Genomic DNA, 19,319 nt, shown 5'->3' on the forward strand with positions numbered 1-19,319 from the left:
ATAGGGATATTAAAAAAAAAAATCACCGTAATACAATGTTCTCGGTTGGGGGAGGACGCTCATCACAAAGGCCACTCTCCTTGAGTGTATGGCTGTAGGCGCTGCTCATGATTATAATGACATCGCAGCAGATTAGCGGGTGCAGTAATTGTCATTGTCATAATTAGACTACCTGGTTCTTTTACCTGCAAACGTGATTTTTTGTTTTACTTGCTAGCGGCATTGTAGTCAGAACCGGAATAATAGCAAGCACCACCGTTCTACCAGAATGCAACCAATAAAAGTGGTAGGTCATATAGCCCGAAAACTTTCTCTGCAAATTTCTACCTCCGCGTCCCACTCTCCTAACAACACAAGAGCATACTCTAGCATCAAGCAAGGTCATCCAGTGTCCTCAAACGAACATGTCCGTTTTTGGTCAGCGACATCCAATTTCCTCTTCATCAGGTGTCCCCTGTAATAACGCGACCCCCTAAGTTCTACAACGAGGAAATTAAACTAACGACAACTTTCGCCACCTCATCTCTTGGTATTAAACAGGGATGTGACGTAAAAAGGTCATCACGATAAGAAGGCTGTGGGACGAAAGCTAATGGCGTGCTGTTACCTCCCGAAAACGGCTTCTGGCTTCCCCAGCATTCCGTGGAGATCTTCATCTTCTCGGAGTTTGCCGGCGCTCGTCTGTGCAAAAGGACACTTTGAGAACGTCGCCGTTGAGCCGCCGCCATCTCCTGCACCAGACAACCGGTATTTTCATGTCCTGGAATTTTCTTGTCCTTGGGGTTTTTTAACGCGCACTGACATCGCACAGCGCGAGGCCCTCTAGAATTTAGCCTCCATCGAAATTCGACCGGCATGGCCGGTATCGAAAACCGCGTCATCCGGGTCAGCAGCAAAGCGCCATTACCACTAAGCCGCTACGGAGGCTTTTATCAATTCTTCAACTCCATTCATGCATTCCTTTGGAGTGAGACAGCTCAAGCTCTCGCGGTAATACTCCGCACATAAACACTTGAAGCGCTACGTACAGTTAATGGGATTGCATTTTCATCGAGTGCCATTCATGTCCCGGCATTATGTATTGAATAAAGTAACTGTACAACACATGACAGAACATTAATAATTCTTTAGTATGTTCTGTCATTTGTTGTAAATTGAGCTGATTCAATATATAAAGCCAGGACTTGAGTTGGACTCGGTGAAAATGCCATCCCATTAGTTGTACCTAGCGCTTGAAGTGCTTATGTGCAGTGTTTTACAGCGAGATCTCGAGCTTGCACACTCCACAGGAACGCGTGAATAGAGGTCGATTCGCAAACGAATGAATTAAAGCGCACGAACTATCTCACCACGATGTACACCTGAACCGCAGCGTGAGGGAAACCATAAGGGAAAGATTGAAAGACGAAAGAGAGAAAGAGGTAGTGTAATGGAGGGCTTTGGAACAGCTTCGACCACCTGGGGAACTTAAACGTGCAAAGCACGCGGGCCCTTTTGTGTTTTGTCTCCATCAAAACGCAGCCGCCAAACACTCGCTGTACCCAAGCCAGGGAGAGTGTGCTTCATAGTCGGGATTAAAAGTATTCGTAAGCAAAGGCGCGGTACCCATCACATAGTGCACTGACACCTGGACCATACCGTGGGTGTATGAGGGGACAAAGCGGGCAGAAATTAAAAGATAAACCGTGTTGTTTTACCCCAGCTGTCGTTTAATTTCGCGGTTTATGGAGGAAGCTTGCATTTATGGAGGAAAGTTGTACGTTCTTTCTTTTATTCGTAACCTATAGTATCCGAGTAACATCAAAGTGAAGACTGAATTTATGACTACGCTGAACTTACAAATATCAGCGCACGGAGGCTTTGGCCGTCTAACAGCGTCAAAGTGAGGCAGTCGCAGCTGTGTGCTGAGTCAGGCAGGACAAGATGTGAACTGGAATTGATGGCCATGGAACCGACTTAAGTTTATTCATATTATACTGTATATATTTTAAACTTTTCGCTGGTATCAAAACCATACCGGGGTTATTGAACTCTTTTTCCCTAAATATTGAAAATTTACACGTTTACACTTTGCGAAACATCGTTATGTTCGATTCTCCAGCATGTCCTGTCATTTGTTGTAAAGTTAGCTGACACCTCTGAGGAAGCATAATTTTTAACATGGCGTTCTGTGTGCAGCTTTATTTTAGATCAGCATTATTCTGTTTTCAAAGCAATGTTTTCTGCCGATAACCCTGCAACATATAGAAATTATGCAATCCAGAGTAAGGTGGACGACATTTTCGGACAATTTTTAACAAATCATTATCTAAACATAAACGAAAGCAGAGGTTGGTGGTCACTGCGCTCATCTTCTAAGCCGGAAAAAGAGGGTAATATCAGCACATGGTACGAAATCCGAGTACGAATGCACGATGTCAGCACACGGTAAGAAATCCAGGTGGTCTAATTCAGTACAGCGCCCTGCACTATGGTGTGCCTCATAGGCAGTGTGTTCGTTTCGGACGTCAAGTCCCACAATTTTCAAGTGGCACTCAGCTTACAAGATTGGCATTGATAAACATCTTTCCGGGAAATATTACGCTGTGTACTCAGAGATACAGTTATTGAAAGCTGCAATACATGTATGTGTGGACGTCTTTTCTGTTTATGATTGGGAAACCTTTTCTATGACTGGGGTTCCAATGATATATAAATAGCGATAGGCAGCATTGTCGTATCATGGTGGAAATGCAGATTTCAGTGCTGACCTGCGCGTCAACCTCAGCCATGTGGGCCAGAGGATGTCCGACTTATACAATGGCCCTTCCACTGTCACATCTGCTGCCACGCAGGCATCGTGCTTCATTCCTCGCTTTAGGGGAAGGCGAACAGTCGGCAGTTAATGCATTTAAGAATAATGCCTTTTAGACAGTACAAAAATCACGACTTATTTTAATTACTAGGATATAACGCGTACAATATGGGAAAATAAATAAATTGAACCATTCAATCCGACTGCACTCACATCTAGTAATGCAGAACTGGAGTGTGTGGCGATGTCTTCTATCGGATTGTGGGACGTGCGTTAGTTTTTTCTCCCTCTCTACAAATCTCTGTGCGTGCATGATTGGTTGTACGAATGGAGAATAGAAAAGACCGCGGCCCCATCACGACACCGCGAAAGCCAATGGGCTCCTGAATGAGGGTCCACACAACTAACCTTGGTTTATTCTGGGCATTAAAGGTTTTCCTCTCTGGATTGCAAAAGAGCGCACTATCACTGCCTATCACAGAAAGAAGATTTAATATTATCAAGAAGTCAGCCATCTGCTCCGAAGAGATGACAATGGTAGCAGCAAAAACCAGGTACACATATGTCATCAATAAATCCAAGGTTAACTAAGCTAGCTTCAGTAATTAGTCAACCTTGAAGAACGAAAAAAATACTGCACACTAGGTCACGCGACTCTGAACAACCCTCATTTGGTTTCAGACGGCTAGGACACCCCGTCTTTTTTAAAAGCTTGGTTACATTTAGCTGGGACACCTGGTGTGTGTGTATATATATATATATATATATATATATATATATATCACTGACGCTGAATTATTTCTCTGTTCTTACTTTATGTTACTTACCCGGGTATGGCGGCGTTCTATGGTGTCGTATTATGTTTCACAAGTAGAGATTCGCCCTAATATAAGTGTAAAGTAAAAAAACAACCTACACTTTTTCAGCAACATCTTACCAGCTGTCGGACGACGTCCGCCCTATGAGGCGAGTAAATGTGAAGCACGTGGAGGCAGTGCGCCGAACACCTGGCGGCCACATGCTTTCCCCGTATTACCAACTCCAAGCCCGTCTGGAGTTATATCGTTTAATGGCGCCGATTAGCAGCCCGACCTTCACGTGTGACGCGCAGCTTAATAAGAAGAAAGTGAACACGAAGAAGGTAAATGTGAGCTTTCGGTTTTTACACACCGTTATTTACAGTGCATTTACCAGGAAAGGAGCTCGTTTGGCTCCTGTGAAATCAACGCTGCAATATAGCCTTTCAAGGCAATAGCTCTTTGCCGACGCCGGTGTAACATTGACACGCCTCGGCCGTAAGAGCGACGCCGGACGAAGGAAAGGCGCTATTCATGAGGATCCACCTGTACTCGCTTTGTCCAGCTGAACTCTGGATCCGGCACAGTCACTGGGGCGGAGCTTCAAATTTTGCTTAGAGTTTTGGTCCCGGCGAAAGGCGAAAATCGGCAACTTTTCGAGTCCCCTAAAGTCAGTTCTTTGACACAGGGATGCGCAAAGGCTTCTGAGGTTTGAAGGGGGCAGCTTAAATAAAATTTGATTCTTTTTTTCCAAGTGCTGTCTTTGTGTCTTCGTCATCGGATAGGCTGCAATAATTATCTTACAATGTTTTAAAGGAAATATATTTGTCCTGTTTTTGGCCTGCGTGTGTTTTCCACTTGCCTGTTTCCTGTATTCGTTGATTGATGCTTGGATCCCTTGAGTGTGAGCAAGTCCATGAGACGGTCGAGAGCAGGACCGCACTCATTAGAAACAGTGCCCTGCATACAGGTGGAAACATCATCATCATCATCAGACTGACTACGCCCACTGCAGGGCAAAATGGATTTCCAATGTCTCTCTAATTAACCCGGTCCTTACCAAGTTGCGGTGACCGTATTCCCGCAAATTTCTTAATCTCATTCGCCCAAATAACTTCTGCCGCCCCCTGCTACGCTTGCCTTCTCTTGTTATCCACTCCATTACCCTTAAGAACCACCAGTTATCTTGCCTTCGCATTACATGCCCTGCCCAAGACCACTTCTTCCTTTTGATTTCTACCGGGCTGTCATTAACTCGATTTTGTTCTCTCGCCCACTCCGTCCGCTTCCGATCTCTTAACGTTACACCTACCATTTTTCTTTCCATAGCTCATTGCGTTGTCCTTAATTCACGTGGAAACACTGTATGATTACACTGTCATGCCTTGTTAACACATTATGCGTGCAAAGTGAATTTCCCCAGAACATTCGCCAATTTCCACGGTTCTTCGATGCTCCAAGTGTCGCTATGCCTTGGTAAAGACTTTAATCTAGTTTCAGCAGCGACAAAGAGCCAAAAATAATAAAGATTCCTAGTGGGCACATATGTTTACGCAGGGCTTGAGTGTAAGCTATTCGCGAGCAACACAAGTCTTGATAGGCACAACAGAAGCACTATCCGGTCTAGAAGAAGGCCTAAAACCCATGCTGGCACTATGAAGAGGCTCACCTAAAAAGGTCGCAAGAGGCAAGTTGCAATAGTACGAGTTGAAAAGAAATGCTGTTCGGAATCGGGAAAATTCATTCCGCAAAAATAAACGAAAGATTATCTTTCTGCTTTAAATCATTGAAATAACCTAAATAACTTCAAAAACTTGACGAGACGTTGCGTTATTTGATTGTATTTATTTATATCGGTTATTTATAAGTTTAAATGTATGCGTTCTTGAACGCTGCTTCATGCTTAGAGCCGCCAAGATGATGTGTTTCGAAACTGATTCTGGAGCACTGGAGTTCCCGACCACGTACCGGCCTCAATTTCGTTTGTTGTATCAATTCACCTCGCGTCTGATTTGTTCACAACAGATTCGTTCAGAGCAGAACAGGTCGCGACAGGAGCCCAAGAGGTCGTCACCAGTGCCCACCAACGACCACCCAGCAAGATCAACTAATCCACTTGTTACTGCAGCTGATAATAAAAGTTTTCGATCAAATCTCTACGAATTCGCATCCCGCAATCTTCCGTCATCACTGCATTCAGGACACAGCGCTGGCATTTCCTTATTCTGATGCTCCTGCCGCGAAGGTCAGGCTCTTACTTCTGAGAACAAGCATACCTTGCTGTTGTTTACGGACAATTCACTGGTTACAGGAATGTGGAATTGTTTTTTAACTCGTAAGCTTCATCAATGCCACCAACTACAGCAGTATTTTATTATTGACGAACGAATACGTCATGACGAAGGAGTACGCCATTAAAGTTAACTGCGGAAAACCATCGCGAAACTAAATAAAAAAGGTCGACAGGGGTTCATTGCTATCGGTCAGCTAGTGGTCTCAGCCTACCCTCAACAAGGAAAGATTCCTGAGAACGCAAACCGAAATGAACACAATGGTCGGCACGAGACTTTCGGTCGGCTGGCGAGCAGAGGCTGCTGTCCCTACGCATATTCATTTCATCATCATCATCAGCTTGACTACAAGCCCTGCACGACAAATGCCTCTCTAATATCTCTAATTTACCCTGTGCTAACCAGCTGCGGCCCCGATATCTCGGAAACTTCTAATCTCATCCGCTAGCGCTGCTTGTGTGTTTTCTTCTTTCTCTGTACCGTGTAAGCGCGCTGTTTTTGGGTGATATCATATACCAACTGGCCCGGCAACTATACTTAACGCCTAACTTTCTGGTAAGGACTGTCGGGTATCTTGAATTCCAATTTCAGACTCTGACCAAGCTCATTTGTATTTCCTGATTTCGACTAGGATATATCTAGCCTGCGCTTCTTCCTTGGCCCACTCTGCGCTTTTCTTGTCTCTTATCGTGACACCTATCATTTTCCTTTTCATAGCTCACTGCGCTGCAATAAAATTAAGCTGAACCCTCTTTCTTAGCCTCCACGTTTCTGCTCCATAGGTGAGTGCGGGTAAGATAAGCCTGTTGTATACTTTTCTCTTGAGGGATGTTAGTAAACTGCCATTCATGATTTGAGGGAACTGCCAAATGCGGTCCACCGTATTCTAATCCTGTTATTTCACTCTCGCGATCCGGATCTACGATCAGTACCTGCCCTAAGTCGACGTATTCCCTTACCAATGCCAGCACTTCGCTAGCAATTGTGAACTGCTGTTCCCTTCCGAGAGAGTTCAACATTACTTTCGTTTTCTTCATATTTGGTTTTATATCCACAGTAGTGCGCTGCCGGTCCAAATCAGTTTTCACGTTTCACGCTCATCTCCTGAGTGACTTACCAAAGCAATGCCATCAGCGAATTGAAGATTACAATGGTATTCTCCATTTACTCTTATCCCCAACTGTTCCCAATCTGGGCCTCACAATCCCTCCTCTAAAAAAGCGGCGAATATCTTTGGCGATATAGCGTCTCCTTGTGCAACATACTTTGTAACTGGAGTTTTATTGCCGACGTTAAACAGTAATATAGTATTGTAAACATGCTTTCGATGGCTTCCAGAAGTTTTACATAAGGCTCTTCTACATCATGACTCCGTGATTTATTCATATATGCTGAAGATTTGACGAACTGAAATGCTTTCCCGTAATGTATAAAGGATATGTATAGGGTTTCGTTAGACTCTGCGCATATCTCTTTCATGTGGTTGATAGCGTTAATGCGGCCTATTGGCGAGTACGCTTTACGAAAGCCTGGCTGATCATTTGGTTGGTATACGAACTGTTCACGTAGTACTGAAACTGAGAAGGCCGCGAGATCACTCAGCTTCCGAACAGTGTTTCAGGAACATGTAATGCGGTGAAGGAGTCCGCGTATGATGCTTATGTGAGGCCTATTGTGCGGTATCGCTGCATTGTGTGGGATCCGATTTACTCTTTTCACTTAGATGCAATCGCGAAATGTCAGAATGTTGTTGCTACTCCCCCTACACTTCCGTATCGTCTGCTGAGTCTGAGTGCTAAGCAGCGAACTTGGCTGGTCGTTATTAAGCCAGAGAAATGCCAGGGAAGAGAAACTTACTTCATAAGCTTTAAGGCAAAAATTAGGAATATTGAAGTCGCTTACTCTATTTCCCATTACAAATTAGAAATCTGCGCGCCTACATATCTTCGCTGGCAGCGTTAACATTCATCTTGAAAAGAACACAACTACTATTATAGGGAATACGCCTCCAGGGCAAACGTTTCCAACATTTCTCTTTTTTTACAGGTTATTAAAAAATAGAACAGTTTGCATGCTAAAGTGGCGTGACGTAACAATGTGAATGAAGTTTATAAAATCTTTTGCTCACCCTAATAATACCTGTTCCTCTGGGGTTGTTTTGCGAAAAGAGTAAAAAATAAAAACCTTTACAATGTTCTTAAGAGAATCTAATGGATGTGTGCTTCTTTAAAGCGCACATTGCAAGCGCGCATGCGCGAGGAGCGGGGTGACGTCACAGCCGCGCAGCTGGCTCACCGCGCCGCCCGCCTCCGACCGAGAGAGAGACTGCGCATACGCGACACGCAGCTGGCGCGCCGTGCTCTACTCCGCATGCGCAGCAAGGGGAGGAGGAGGGTCGCGGTGTATAAGTGAGGGTGATGCGGCGGTGGGAAAAAAATTGCGCCTCTCCCGTAACCGAGAGTAGAGTAAGCATGAAATGTTTACGGGCCTAACACAGGCTCCATTGCTCGGCTTAAGCAGCTGTGACGGTGGCGGCATTGAAATCCAGGACGATGCAGAAGCGTACGCGGGCACGACGAGACGCAGGCCTGACAACAATGTACAGGGTGGTCCACTCTAAGTGCGAACACAGCTCCGCGCCAGTGGATCCGGCGCGTTCGCGCATCGAAGCAAAACCGCGCAGGCGCACAGGGGCCCGGGGCAGGAGCTTCGTGTCGTCTGCTACAGCGCTGCGCGCACCTCAAGCGAGGTGCAAGCGAGGTGCGCGCCAGCGCGGTAGCAGACGACACGAAGCTCCTCCCCCGGGCCCCTGTGCGCCTGCGCGGCTTTGCTTCGATGCGCGAAGCCCCTAAGAGAGCACGTTTGACAACGAAGTGTATCGTGGCATTTATGTGCTTTTCGCACGCGTTATTAGAAATCGGAAATTATAATTCCGTGCATTATCAAATGCACAGCTCGAGTGATATCTTGATGAACATTGAGAAGACACTTGCAGCAGTTATTTTTTGTGACTCATTTGGAGAGCAACAGGCGCTTGTATGCCGGTCCCGTAGGAGGGCTTAGAGAGTCTCGTTGAAACTCGTTAAATCTCGTACGGTGCCCAGATGTTCTCGTTTCAGAGCCCGGATGAGTAGAATTCAGTGCCCGGATGTTGGCTCTCTGTCTCGGCGTGACGTCACCACACTGCTGAAAACGGGAGCTAAAAGCATTTCATGCTTAAAAAACACTGTCATGGCAGCCAAGGAGAGCGAGGCCGACGCTGTGCGGCGTAGGAGACGGGAGAAACTGGAGTCGTCGGACCATGACGATAAGCAAAACAACTAGACGTAACCAGGGATGTACCGTGCCTCTCGCTACGCATATCCTGGCATAGCTGAGCTAAGCCACTGCCGATTTTTTCAAACCAATAAGGGAAGTTCTTCATATAGAATAAACGAACCATCAGCGTAGAGTTACTGTAACCTTTCAGAGCGCACACCTCACTCAGTCACGTGACTCTCACGCTTCCCGCAAAGAATACCAAGAAGTATACTGAGCTTCCTAGAAAAACTGCGACCAAGTAGCAGCTTAGCGGCGCGGTACACTGCCCTGATTATTGTGCTGCTGTCCGTTAGCCTTGTTGCACATGCGGTAATTTCTGCTCGCCTCATGGTGTGCCTCTGATACGATAAATCTAAAGTGCGGCGGCGAATCCTCGAGCTTTTTGCCTGATGCTCAGATTTGTCAACAGCACACAAAGGCGGTGTGCGTTGTCATTATTTACGCTCGGCGCAGGGCCCGAAAGAAACACATCGTGCGCGGCACCTCATTATGCAATGCACTGTGCTTACTTCTCCCGCGTCAACAATCTACATGGCACCCTAGAGGCTGCTGTGAATGACCCCCGTGCTTACGCACTGCCTTCATGGACTTCAACGCAGTTATCCAGCAACCTGCTAGGCGCCTGCTCGTTCGCAAACTGGTAAAACGCAACGATGAGCTCTGGAGCCGACAGTGGGACCACCTTCCGAGCCACCATTTCCAAACCGAAGGAGAAACTATTTTCTGACTTCTATTGCCTTTCTAGAAAGCCCACAAAGCCTTCAGCTACCCAGACGTTAGTTCCCTCCTGATGGCGTCCCGCTCTGCTTTGTGCACAGCTGTTTTATGCGGCGAGAGGGTTTCCGTTCGCTCTGGAGGTGAGCTCACTTTCACTTTCCGTAGTCAATGCGCCCTTTTCCCGCATTGCTGCACCTGTTTCCGGTGTTTCAGAAGGTGGCTGGCCTTCAGTGAAATGCTCACGGTGAAAATGTTTGTTCGAGTGGGTGACATTGCTTGAAATTGATCTGGGTTGCGATAGAATACCTCAAGTGTTATCCAGACAAGCATACGCGAGTACTTGTTGTATTGAGACTCCCGATGTAGCAGTCTAGAGGCAGCCTCGGGATAGCAGAATATGCGCACACCGAAAGCCGGGCTTTCCCCGAATTGCGCCACTGAAGTCGGAACCGATACACGCAGTGCCAGCAAGCATCGCAAGCTAAAAAAGTGAGCCCAAGCTTTCCTGCATGGATGCACATCGTGAGCAACGGCCCTTGGCAGCAGGAATTTTAACGACATAGCGTTTCAGCTGGCGGCAGCGAAGACCCCGTAGCTGACAACGCGATTCCTTATTGGTTACAGGACCTGCCGCGGGTAATTCAAACACTCCACCACGGTCACATAATACGGCAGAATGACTTTACAGTGCTATTTCTCATTGGTGTGCAGCGTCGCGACGTCATTTCACCACCACAACGTAAGACTCTGAACAAAAAAAAAAAAAGCAGTTGGACTGAAAACAAAAACAAAACATCAAGCAGGGCTCAGGCCACTGCCTCTCGACCACTTATGAACTTTCGTTCACAAAAATAGTTTAGGGGGTCTTTGCCGCCACCTTATACTGCAGGTTAGGAACCCAACTGCATTACACGCTATTGCATTACACCCCAGAATATCTTTCAACGTGGCAGTGGGCTGCAAAGGAACGCGGTAGTCGGAAAACTTATCCAGTGACTCATCCGATTGCAGAAGAGAGCAATAAGAATCATTGCCCATTAAAAATGTACCGACGCTTGCAAACTACTTTTCAAGTGGACCGGCATTCTATCTTTTCACTCCATGTATATTTTAAAGGAAGACCAGACAATTCATAAAATGCTGCATTTCGATGAGGCACTTTTCCATAATATTGGTGTAAATGCATAAAGGGAGAGTGTTGGTGCTAGCCGTAACTATATCAGTTTATCCGTGTTTTGCAATACTTAACAACAACAATATTAGAGTTAAATGAACCTGTATTCTGGAATGGCACCTCAGTGATGTTAAGACGAAAACAAACTTCATACGATCCCTCAGAGCAGTCCAGATGATTATATGAAGTTACGGTGGGAATTGTTTTCGAACCTACAAATGTTTTGTAAATGTCTTTTGTTTGTATTTTTTATTTTTCAGAAAGTTGTATAAGTTTCTGACTACCGTTTTGTGAATACGAAAAGTGTTCGTCTTCGTGTGGTGCAACTGTGCTCTATTTTCTTGTGATGGGCTAGAAACTAGCCCTTGGTTACTTCCCTATACCAATGTGTATATTTCAATGTGCAAGTTTTTGTTTTAGAAATAAAAAAAAAATTACTTGACATGTCGCACAGGCGCCGGCATGCGGCGGCCGCCAGAACTACGAGGGCGCGGAATACGCCGCAGCGCTAAGAAATTCCGCCCGAGATCTCAATCGCATTCAGCTCTTATTGGGATTACAAGTGCGCTCTCAGCTGTTTTTAAAACATAACACTTGCCTTGTTTCTCAACATCATCATCATCATCATCATCATCAGCCTGACTACGCCCACTGCAGGGCAAAGGCCTCTCGCATGTATCTCTAATTAACCCGGTCCTTCGCCATTTGCGGCCACCGTATTCCCGCAAATTTCTTAATCTCATCCGCCCACCTAGCTTTCTGCCGCCCCCTGCTACGTTTGCCTTCTCTTGGAATCCACCTCGTTACCCTTAATGTCCAGCGGTTATCTTGCCTTCGCATTACATGCGCTGCCCAAGCCCACTTCTTCCTCTTGATTTCAACTGGGATATCATTAATGTGCCTTTGTTCCCTCGCCCACTCCGCCTGCTTCCGATCTCTTAACTGTACACCTGTCATTTTTCTTTCCATAGGTCGTTGCGTTGTCCTTAACTTAAGCTCAACCCTTTTTTGTTTGCCTCCGCGTTTCTGCCCCGTCGGTGGGTACCAGTAAGATGCAGCTGTTGTATACTTTCCTCTTGAGGGATAATGGTTACCTTCCATTCGTGATATGAGAGAACCTGCGATATGCGCTCCATTCCATTCTTATTCTTGTAGTTATTTACCTCTCAAGATCCGGATCAGAGGTCACTACCTGCCTGTCACTACCTGTTCTCCCTTTTTTTTTCTTATTCTCTTACTACTTCCAGCACCTGGCTACCAATTGCGAACTGCTGTTCCCTTGCTAGGCTATTGAACATCACTTTTGTTTTCTGTATATTAATTTTTAGCCCCACCATTCAGCTCTGCCTGTCTACTTCATTGATCATGCTTTGCAGTTCATGTCCTGAGTGACTTAGCAAGGCAATGTCCTCAGCGAATCACAAATTACTTAGGTATTCTCCATTGAATCGTATCCTCAACTGTTCCCATTTTATGCCACGGAATACTCCTGTAAAGAGGCAGTGAATAGCATAGGTGAGATCGTGTCTCCCTGCCTGACACCTTTCCTTATTGGAATTTTTGTTGTTCAGCCGTGCACTATTAGGGCGAAAGCCTTTAATGCCTCATCGTTGTCGTCAGAAAGTTGTCAGCAGAAGGTTGTCAGCAGAGGTGCCACAATTTTTCTTGTCACACCAGAAAAAAAAAACCTTTGTACACGATGGGAATCGAACCACCATCATTCAGTTCCACAGCCGAGCGTACTAATAGATTAGCGACGCCCTGCCAACGCATATGTAGTTCTCCTTGTCTAGGACGCTGGAGAGCGTTTGCAGGAAGGCGTTGAATCAGACGGATACCTCCCAAACGTCTTCCAATGTGTCCAGCACTTAAGATTGACAAACTATTGTGTACTTAATTAACATCTTAACCACACATCAGTGGCACAAGCAGAAACACCGCGCTAAAGGCTTTCGCCTCACCGCGATTTAGGTCAACAAAGCGCCCTCCTGAATTTTTCAGGAATGTGCATCAGCAACCGCCAAGAAGGTACGAAGGGCACACGAAGTATTTTGTTATATTGGCACGCTAAATTATCGCGCCATGTACAATCTACGGATGTTGAGCTGAAAGCCAGACAAGCCTACTTTTCGTTTTCTCCCAAAAATGGCGCCTGAACGATTTCAGGACGTGCAGAAAAAAATTGGCCCTGTTTTTCGTGAGCAAGAAAAACATTAAGTTGCATTTTCTGACTCGCTTAGATTTTCATCCAGCCCAGCACATGGCGGATACATGGACCATTAACGAGGATCATATTTTTATGTTAGTAAACACGGGGCACTTTGTGGTCATACATATCCCCTCAGAACCAAGCAATCATTTCGACACAGATTCTTCATCGCCACGTGCTCTTTGACGTCGAAAATACTTAAGAAGACATAGCTTCACCAGCGAAAGTACGAGGCACAAGGAAAAAAAGAACACAGGACAACGCTGACCAGCATTGGCCTGTGTTCTTTTTTTCCTTATGTCTCGTACTTTCGCTGGTGAAGCTATGTCTGATGTACACAACTAGCCCACATTGGTACCTTGATACTTAAGAAGCACATAGGAATTACGTTTTCTTCATAAGTATGAATGAGCTGTGAAACAGTTCGAAACTTGTAAACGCTTTTAATGCAAGAGCATTACTTGCCTCTTTGTGCGAAAACCCCGCCGTAGCCGAAAATCCGTAGCAGCCACGCCTCGCAGGAACATAGGGCAGAGGTGGCGCGCACGAGTGACGTCATAGCCATCGATACGGCTGTGTCCATCCGAAAAGGGCAAGTCGACTTCCGCGATGAATGGAAAGAGGTTTTGGGGCGCCTCTCCTCCTCCCTGGGGCCGCTATATAACACCCCCTTACTCAGATAACAAAATAGACCAGGCTCAAGATGGAACGACTAGCCTGCTCCGCCGCATGCACTGGACGAGATGAACCGTCCCGCCTGACTTGGTGTGGTACGTGCAAACAGCGGCGTGTCACCTCCGCGTGATACGCAAAGAAACAAAATAAGCCACTGTGGAATGTAAACGCGGCTAGAGATTATACAAAACAGAAAGTTCCCGCCGCCGCCGTCAGTTGGTCTTCAGCTTTCAGCGAGTAATGTTGCGGCGCTGTGGAGCGTTCAACATCCAAGTTGAATCGCTGGCGTCTGCATTGTAAGGTGCGACAGCCAAGCGTGGCCGGAAGCGGCAGTTCACTACCGATCAAGAAAGCGACCATCTCAACGCAGCGAAACATGCAAAGCGAGCAGCTGCAGCGAAAACAATGTTCACCACCCATGTCCGCGACGACAACTCAGCGATGAGGCAGTGCTCTCGTGTTTCGACATTATAAGAATTGCTTAGGTTCCCCCTTTTTTTTTCAAATCAAGTGTATTCTGCTCAGTATCTCTCGCTCCCTTTTTTGTGAAGGTTTTCTTGAATCGTTGTTAGTGCTGTAATACTTTCTAAGTTCACCGATATTGTCGCAGCCACACATGCTCCCATGTAAGTGGAGTGTCTGAATAGTTTCAATAAATAAATTAAATAAATAAATAAATAAATAAATAAATATTTAAATACTATTCAAGGCAGGTGTGGCAATAGCTGTTTTGTAGACGACAGATGCAAGACTACAGCACAGTCCACCCAGTTAAAGGACAGCCAGATGTCGCGTTATATCTGTGAACAAATTCTTGCGTTGCAGAGTATATGAAACAGTGCTCGAGGGATATTTTTAATATTTTAATACCTGGTGCGAGATCCTGTGCTCGTGGAAAGGCTGTCTGAACGAGCAAGCAAAGAGTACGCCCATTTTAGGAAGTGTCCACTGCATTGATTATCCGTGCTTTAAGCCCAATTGGGCAAATACTCCCAAACATCAGCAGTAGTGCAGTGTGTCGATCTGTGCGGAGAACGAAGTGGTTGGAGGACTTGCGCCCCTTGCCGCATATTCCCGTGGCCAAGCGATGTGGTGAGCAGACGCAGCCTGGAGATGTTTGCATACTGTGTACCCTCTAACACGCGACCCGGGTGGCAACGGAAGCAGCGAGCACATGCTGCCCCTAAATTTCGACGCTGAATCACAGTGCTTCTCGCTGGGGCCAACATTTATGGCCCTCTTGACTCTGCTCTGCTGTGAGGGCGGAACAGGGCGCCCCGTTCTTCTCTGCCAGGCGGCTACAAAAGCGGCAGGGGTCGGTGGACGACAGCCAGTTGTCAATAAAACATTGTGTGCAGCAGAACCATGTGCATGCGCTCTTGCTTTGCAGCGAAAGCTGTGCTAGCTTTGTACACGCCATTTGGTAGCAGCAATTTCGGGAGTACAACGGCCGCCGTGTTACGCGTAACGCGTCAGGCGGACATCACCACCAATGGCGTCCCAAACTAGGGACTTTTACCAAGTGCTTGTAAGGAGCAGTCCCTTACGGGCTGATCCAAGCATAGCTCCTGGCCCTTCATAGCGTAATAAATGTTTTCACCACCGCCACGTACAATCTTTGTCAAAAGCAACCAGGCGTCATGGTTTGCTTCTAGCTCGTACAGTGGAGCCCTTACAACTTCCCTGAAGCTTAAATGGTCGTTAAAGGTAAGGAATGGGGGTCTTCTTACTTTCAACACGTTTTGATCTTTAGGAAAGCCACAAGGGCTCCACTATACAAGCTAGAAGCAAACCTGGTTACTTTTGACAAAGATGGTACCTCAAAGCACGATTGAACTGTCCACTGACTCAGGGAGCCAGTTATGCGCTTTCCTTTCCTCTGAACCAACGGAGGGTTTATACTCCAGTGGTCTTTAAGGCAAGGAAAGGGGCGTAACTGACTCAATTTGTAAGTGAACAAAACATCCACCTCGCAGTTCGTGTGATGTGTCCACTCACGCAGGAAGCTTGTAATTCGGCTTTCTTTTCCTCAAAATAAGCGAATAAAACAACCCCGGGAACAAGACTGTTTTGAACAAGCCAGCCCAGAGTCTATGAAATGTTCCGGGAAATCGATTGAGCTGAAAACGAAGAAGGCCGAATAAATGAGTGGGAGAATGCGTTGCTTACTTCAGGTCCGGAGACACAACACCTGACGGTCAGCTGGGCCATGACGCTATCGTGAGGGCCCACGCAGGACATCTCAAGGTGACCCTAAGCTCTTATCCTCCTTGCCTTTATTATTATAAAGCTTTACCATCACAAATAACGTTCACCTATATACGACAAAACGGACCTGTGAGACGCCCAACCTGGCAGACGCCTGTGAAACACCGAAATGGACCTACCGCTCCAGACCTCTAGGTCACTAATGCTAATTAGCTGTCGCTGATTACGCGCTAAGCCGGTGAGCTCAGATCTAATCACTGTTGTCGCATGAATATAGTTTTTCTCGGCTGCTGACCCGAAAGACGCGGGTTCGATCCCGGCCGCGGCGGCTAGAATTTCTTTGGAGGAGAAATTCTAGAGGCCCGTGTGCTGTGCGATGCCAGTGCACGTTAAAGAACCCCAGGTGGTCGAAATTTCCGGAGCCCTCCACTACGGCGTCTTTCATAGCCTTAGTCGCTTTTGGACGTTAATCCCCATAAACCAAACCATGAATATAGTTTTTGTTTTATCACAGGTGAGTAATTTACTTTTTAATTTTTAGCGAACGACAACGTTTTCACAACATGCATCTCTTCATGGCTTATCTTGAGCAACAGCAGAAGCGTGTGAGTGCTCTGTATCGCAAGCAGCATTTTAAATCTCACATAATAGGCGATGTTAAAAGAAAAAATTGAGATTTAGCTTCGTAAACAAACGGAATGACACTAGAAGCATACTTTTCTTGACTTCAAATCACTTTTCTTTTACTTTCGAAAGTCAATGGTATGAACACGCCGCACGTCGTAAGGGTGCGCTGCCAATTGACTTTATCTATCGGAACCTATTTGCTACCTTTTTATCATGGATTAGTTTATCGAAACTTCATTTTATTTTGCAGTACTGCCAGGTGCCTTTTAGCTGCCAGAGTAGAAGTGGACGTGCGACTTCGTTCTCTGTAGACAGTCGCCACAGGCGAGCACGTTTTACACGAGCACGTGGCAGGCGAGCACGTTTTACAAAGTACTCAGGCATCTGCTACATCAGATGTGTTCGCACAGTCTACTTTGTACGCTGCAGCACTTTCCCGTCATTCGCGGCGAAGACATGAATATGCGATGACATGAAGGTTTATCATGCCGGTTTACTTTTGGATTTGAGACTGCGTGTCATAATGCGTCCTCAATGCGTTTAGCAACTGTCCACGCAAACGCTTGATTTTATTTTGCAGTACGACCAGCCGCCTTTCAGCTCCCAAAGTAGCAGCGGACAAAGTACAACGTGCATGGCTAAACAGGCGCGTGGTGGTATGCATCGAGTTTCAACGCAAAATAAACTGAAAAACGATTAAAAAAATATACATCAATAGCAAGGCTTGTGCAAATTTCTCCACACTCTTCTGACGTTTCCAAACTAGATAAGGGATTCACACAGGATTCACGCGGCAAAGGATTCACACGGCAAGGATTCACGCGGCAAGGATTCCCATGGCAGAAAACGAAATCAGAACAAATGCAATCACAGACTAAGATGGTAAGCAAGCAGAAATATTTCCACACATTTCGACTGTGGCACCTTTAAAGGCAGCTCTTTGTGTTCGAAAATGGTTTTAGGAAAAGAGTCGTTATGCGGTGATTCTGCACTGGGGCACCAGAGGTCTTCTGCTGTGTTTTCCTCGATAGAGTCCGGTGGTATCGTAGTGCATCTACGCAAAAAAATCTAGTCTGTTATTGCTATTAATTTTATTAAAGAGTAGAATTACTTGGTTTGTTTTGCGACGCTCATCGAGCTTTAGAATGCCCGAGAGGATAACAAGACTGCTACCTGAGACGTGCATTGTGTAGGCATTGTTGATAAATCAGAAAGAATTTTTTGTTGCACTCCCTCAATATGGCGGATACCGGATTCAGTATTGCGTGTCCCAGTGGAGCAAATGACTTCAAGAGACAAATACGATACAATACAATACAATACAATACAGCAAACTTGCTCGCGAATGCATACTATACATTGGACGTTGCTAAGCAGTTCATATCATATCTTCATTTATTCGGCGTTAAACTACTAATTAATTTGACCAAAGCTCCCAGTAGTCACCACTGGGCAAGGGATCAAGAACCTTGAAGCATTAACTGTGCGTTGGGAAATAATTAGCCATGAAGAACACGGCAGCGCTGAAAGAGTGGAAGATTGACTTTGCTTAAAACAAGCTCAAGAGAGAAAAGGCTCACCTGAAGTGCATGTCAGTCGTCCAGCCTAGAACAGCCGAACTGCGATTGCGACCCAGCAGGTTTTCTGAGCAGGTAAAAGTTAATGTGACCATGAATTCTCCGTCAGCTGCTAACACCTGTGCCGTGCCTCTGATAAAACACTAAAGAATATTATTAATGCGGCTACGCACAAGAAATTCACTGCTACAGGAAGTGCTCAATAGAAGTGCGAAACATTGCGCCAGGACAAATACCTATAGCCACTCTGAACTGTTACATTGAGTTCGGTTCTTTAATGACCGGTGTTCGTGCGGGAAATTTCCCTATTTTATCAAAGCTTAGCTTGCGCACTAACTTTTACGCACATTCCCAACTCGCATACCCTGAAAAGACGGCCGCTTTATAAAGGTTTAAAGGACAGTATCACACATTCTTTGTTCTAAATCTTGTCCGATTCGATTGCTACGAAATATAAAGGAGGGTGAATAAAACCAACAAGCGAAAGTAAGCCACGAACGCACAATGCCTGATTGGCTGGATTGGAGAGTGGTTTAGCAGAGCTTAATAGATTGTACTCACTCCCTTGCCACAACGCAGAGAGATCGGACGAATGGAGCAGAAAGATATATACTTTTCAGTCGCTGTGTTTATGCTCTGTTCATCAAATCCTGCCTCGACGGCCAGGGTCACATTTTTTTGCTCAACGCAGCACGGCACACGAGCGGCACAAGTGCAAGTGAGTGAGTTCGTTAAGAATTGCGTCAGACGTGTACTGCACCATGTCAGTGACGGCGGAAACCATAATTCGAGTACATGTTAATAGGAATTTCATTTCGATTTTCTCTTAGAGCAACTCAGAGTAATTGAATTTTTCGGCCGGTGCAGCAAAAATTGCCCTCAATAAAAATGACATTGCCGCGTTGCTGAGGTTGGGAAGGCCGTAGGAA

The 19,319-nt window shown here is 45.9% G+C and overlaps 1 protein-coding gene across 1 annotated transcript in view; it reads right to left on the reverse strand.

Annotated features, from left to right (window-relative positions):
- LOC149337687 (peroxidase-like) overlaps positions 1 to 2,771 on the reverse strand; it is a 64,735-nt gene extending 61,964 nt beyond the window's left edge. The window contains exon 1 of the mRNA XM_089554491.1: positions 2,751 to 2,771. Within this exon, the coding sequence (XP_089410617.1) occupies positions 2,751 to 2,771 (21 nt within the window). The remainder of the gene's footprint in view (positions 1 to 2,750) is intronic.
- Between the last annotated feature and the right edge of the window lie 16,548 nt (positions 2,772 to 19,319).

This window comes from Amblyomma mixtum, chromosome 7 (assembly GCF_055824585.1).
Source record: "Amblyomma mixtum isolate Tamu chromosome 7, ASM5582458v1, whole genome shotgun sequence".
In the NCBI taxonomy this organism is placed as follows: Eukaryota; Metazoa; Arthropoda; class Arachnida; order Ixodida; family Ixodidae; genus Amblyomma; species Amblyomma mixtum.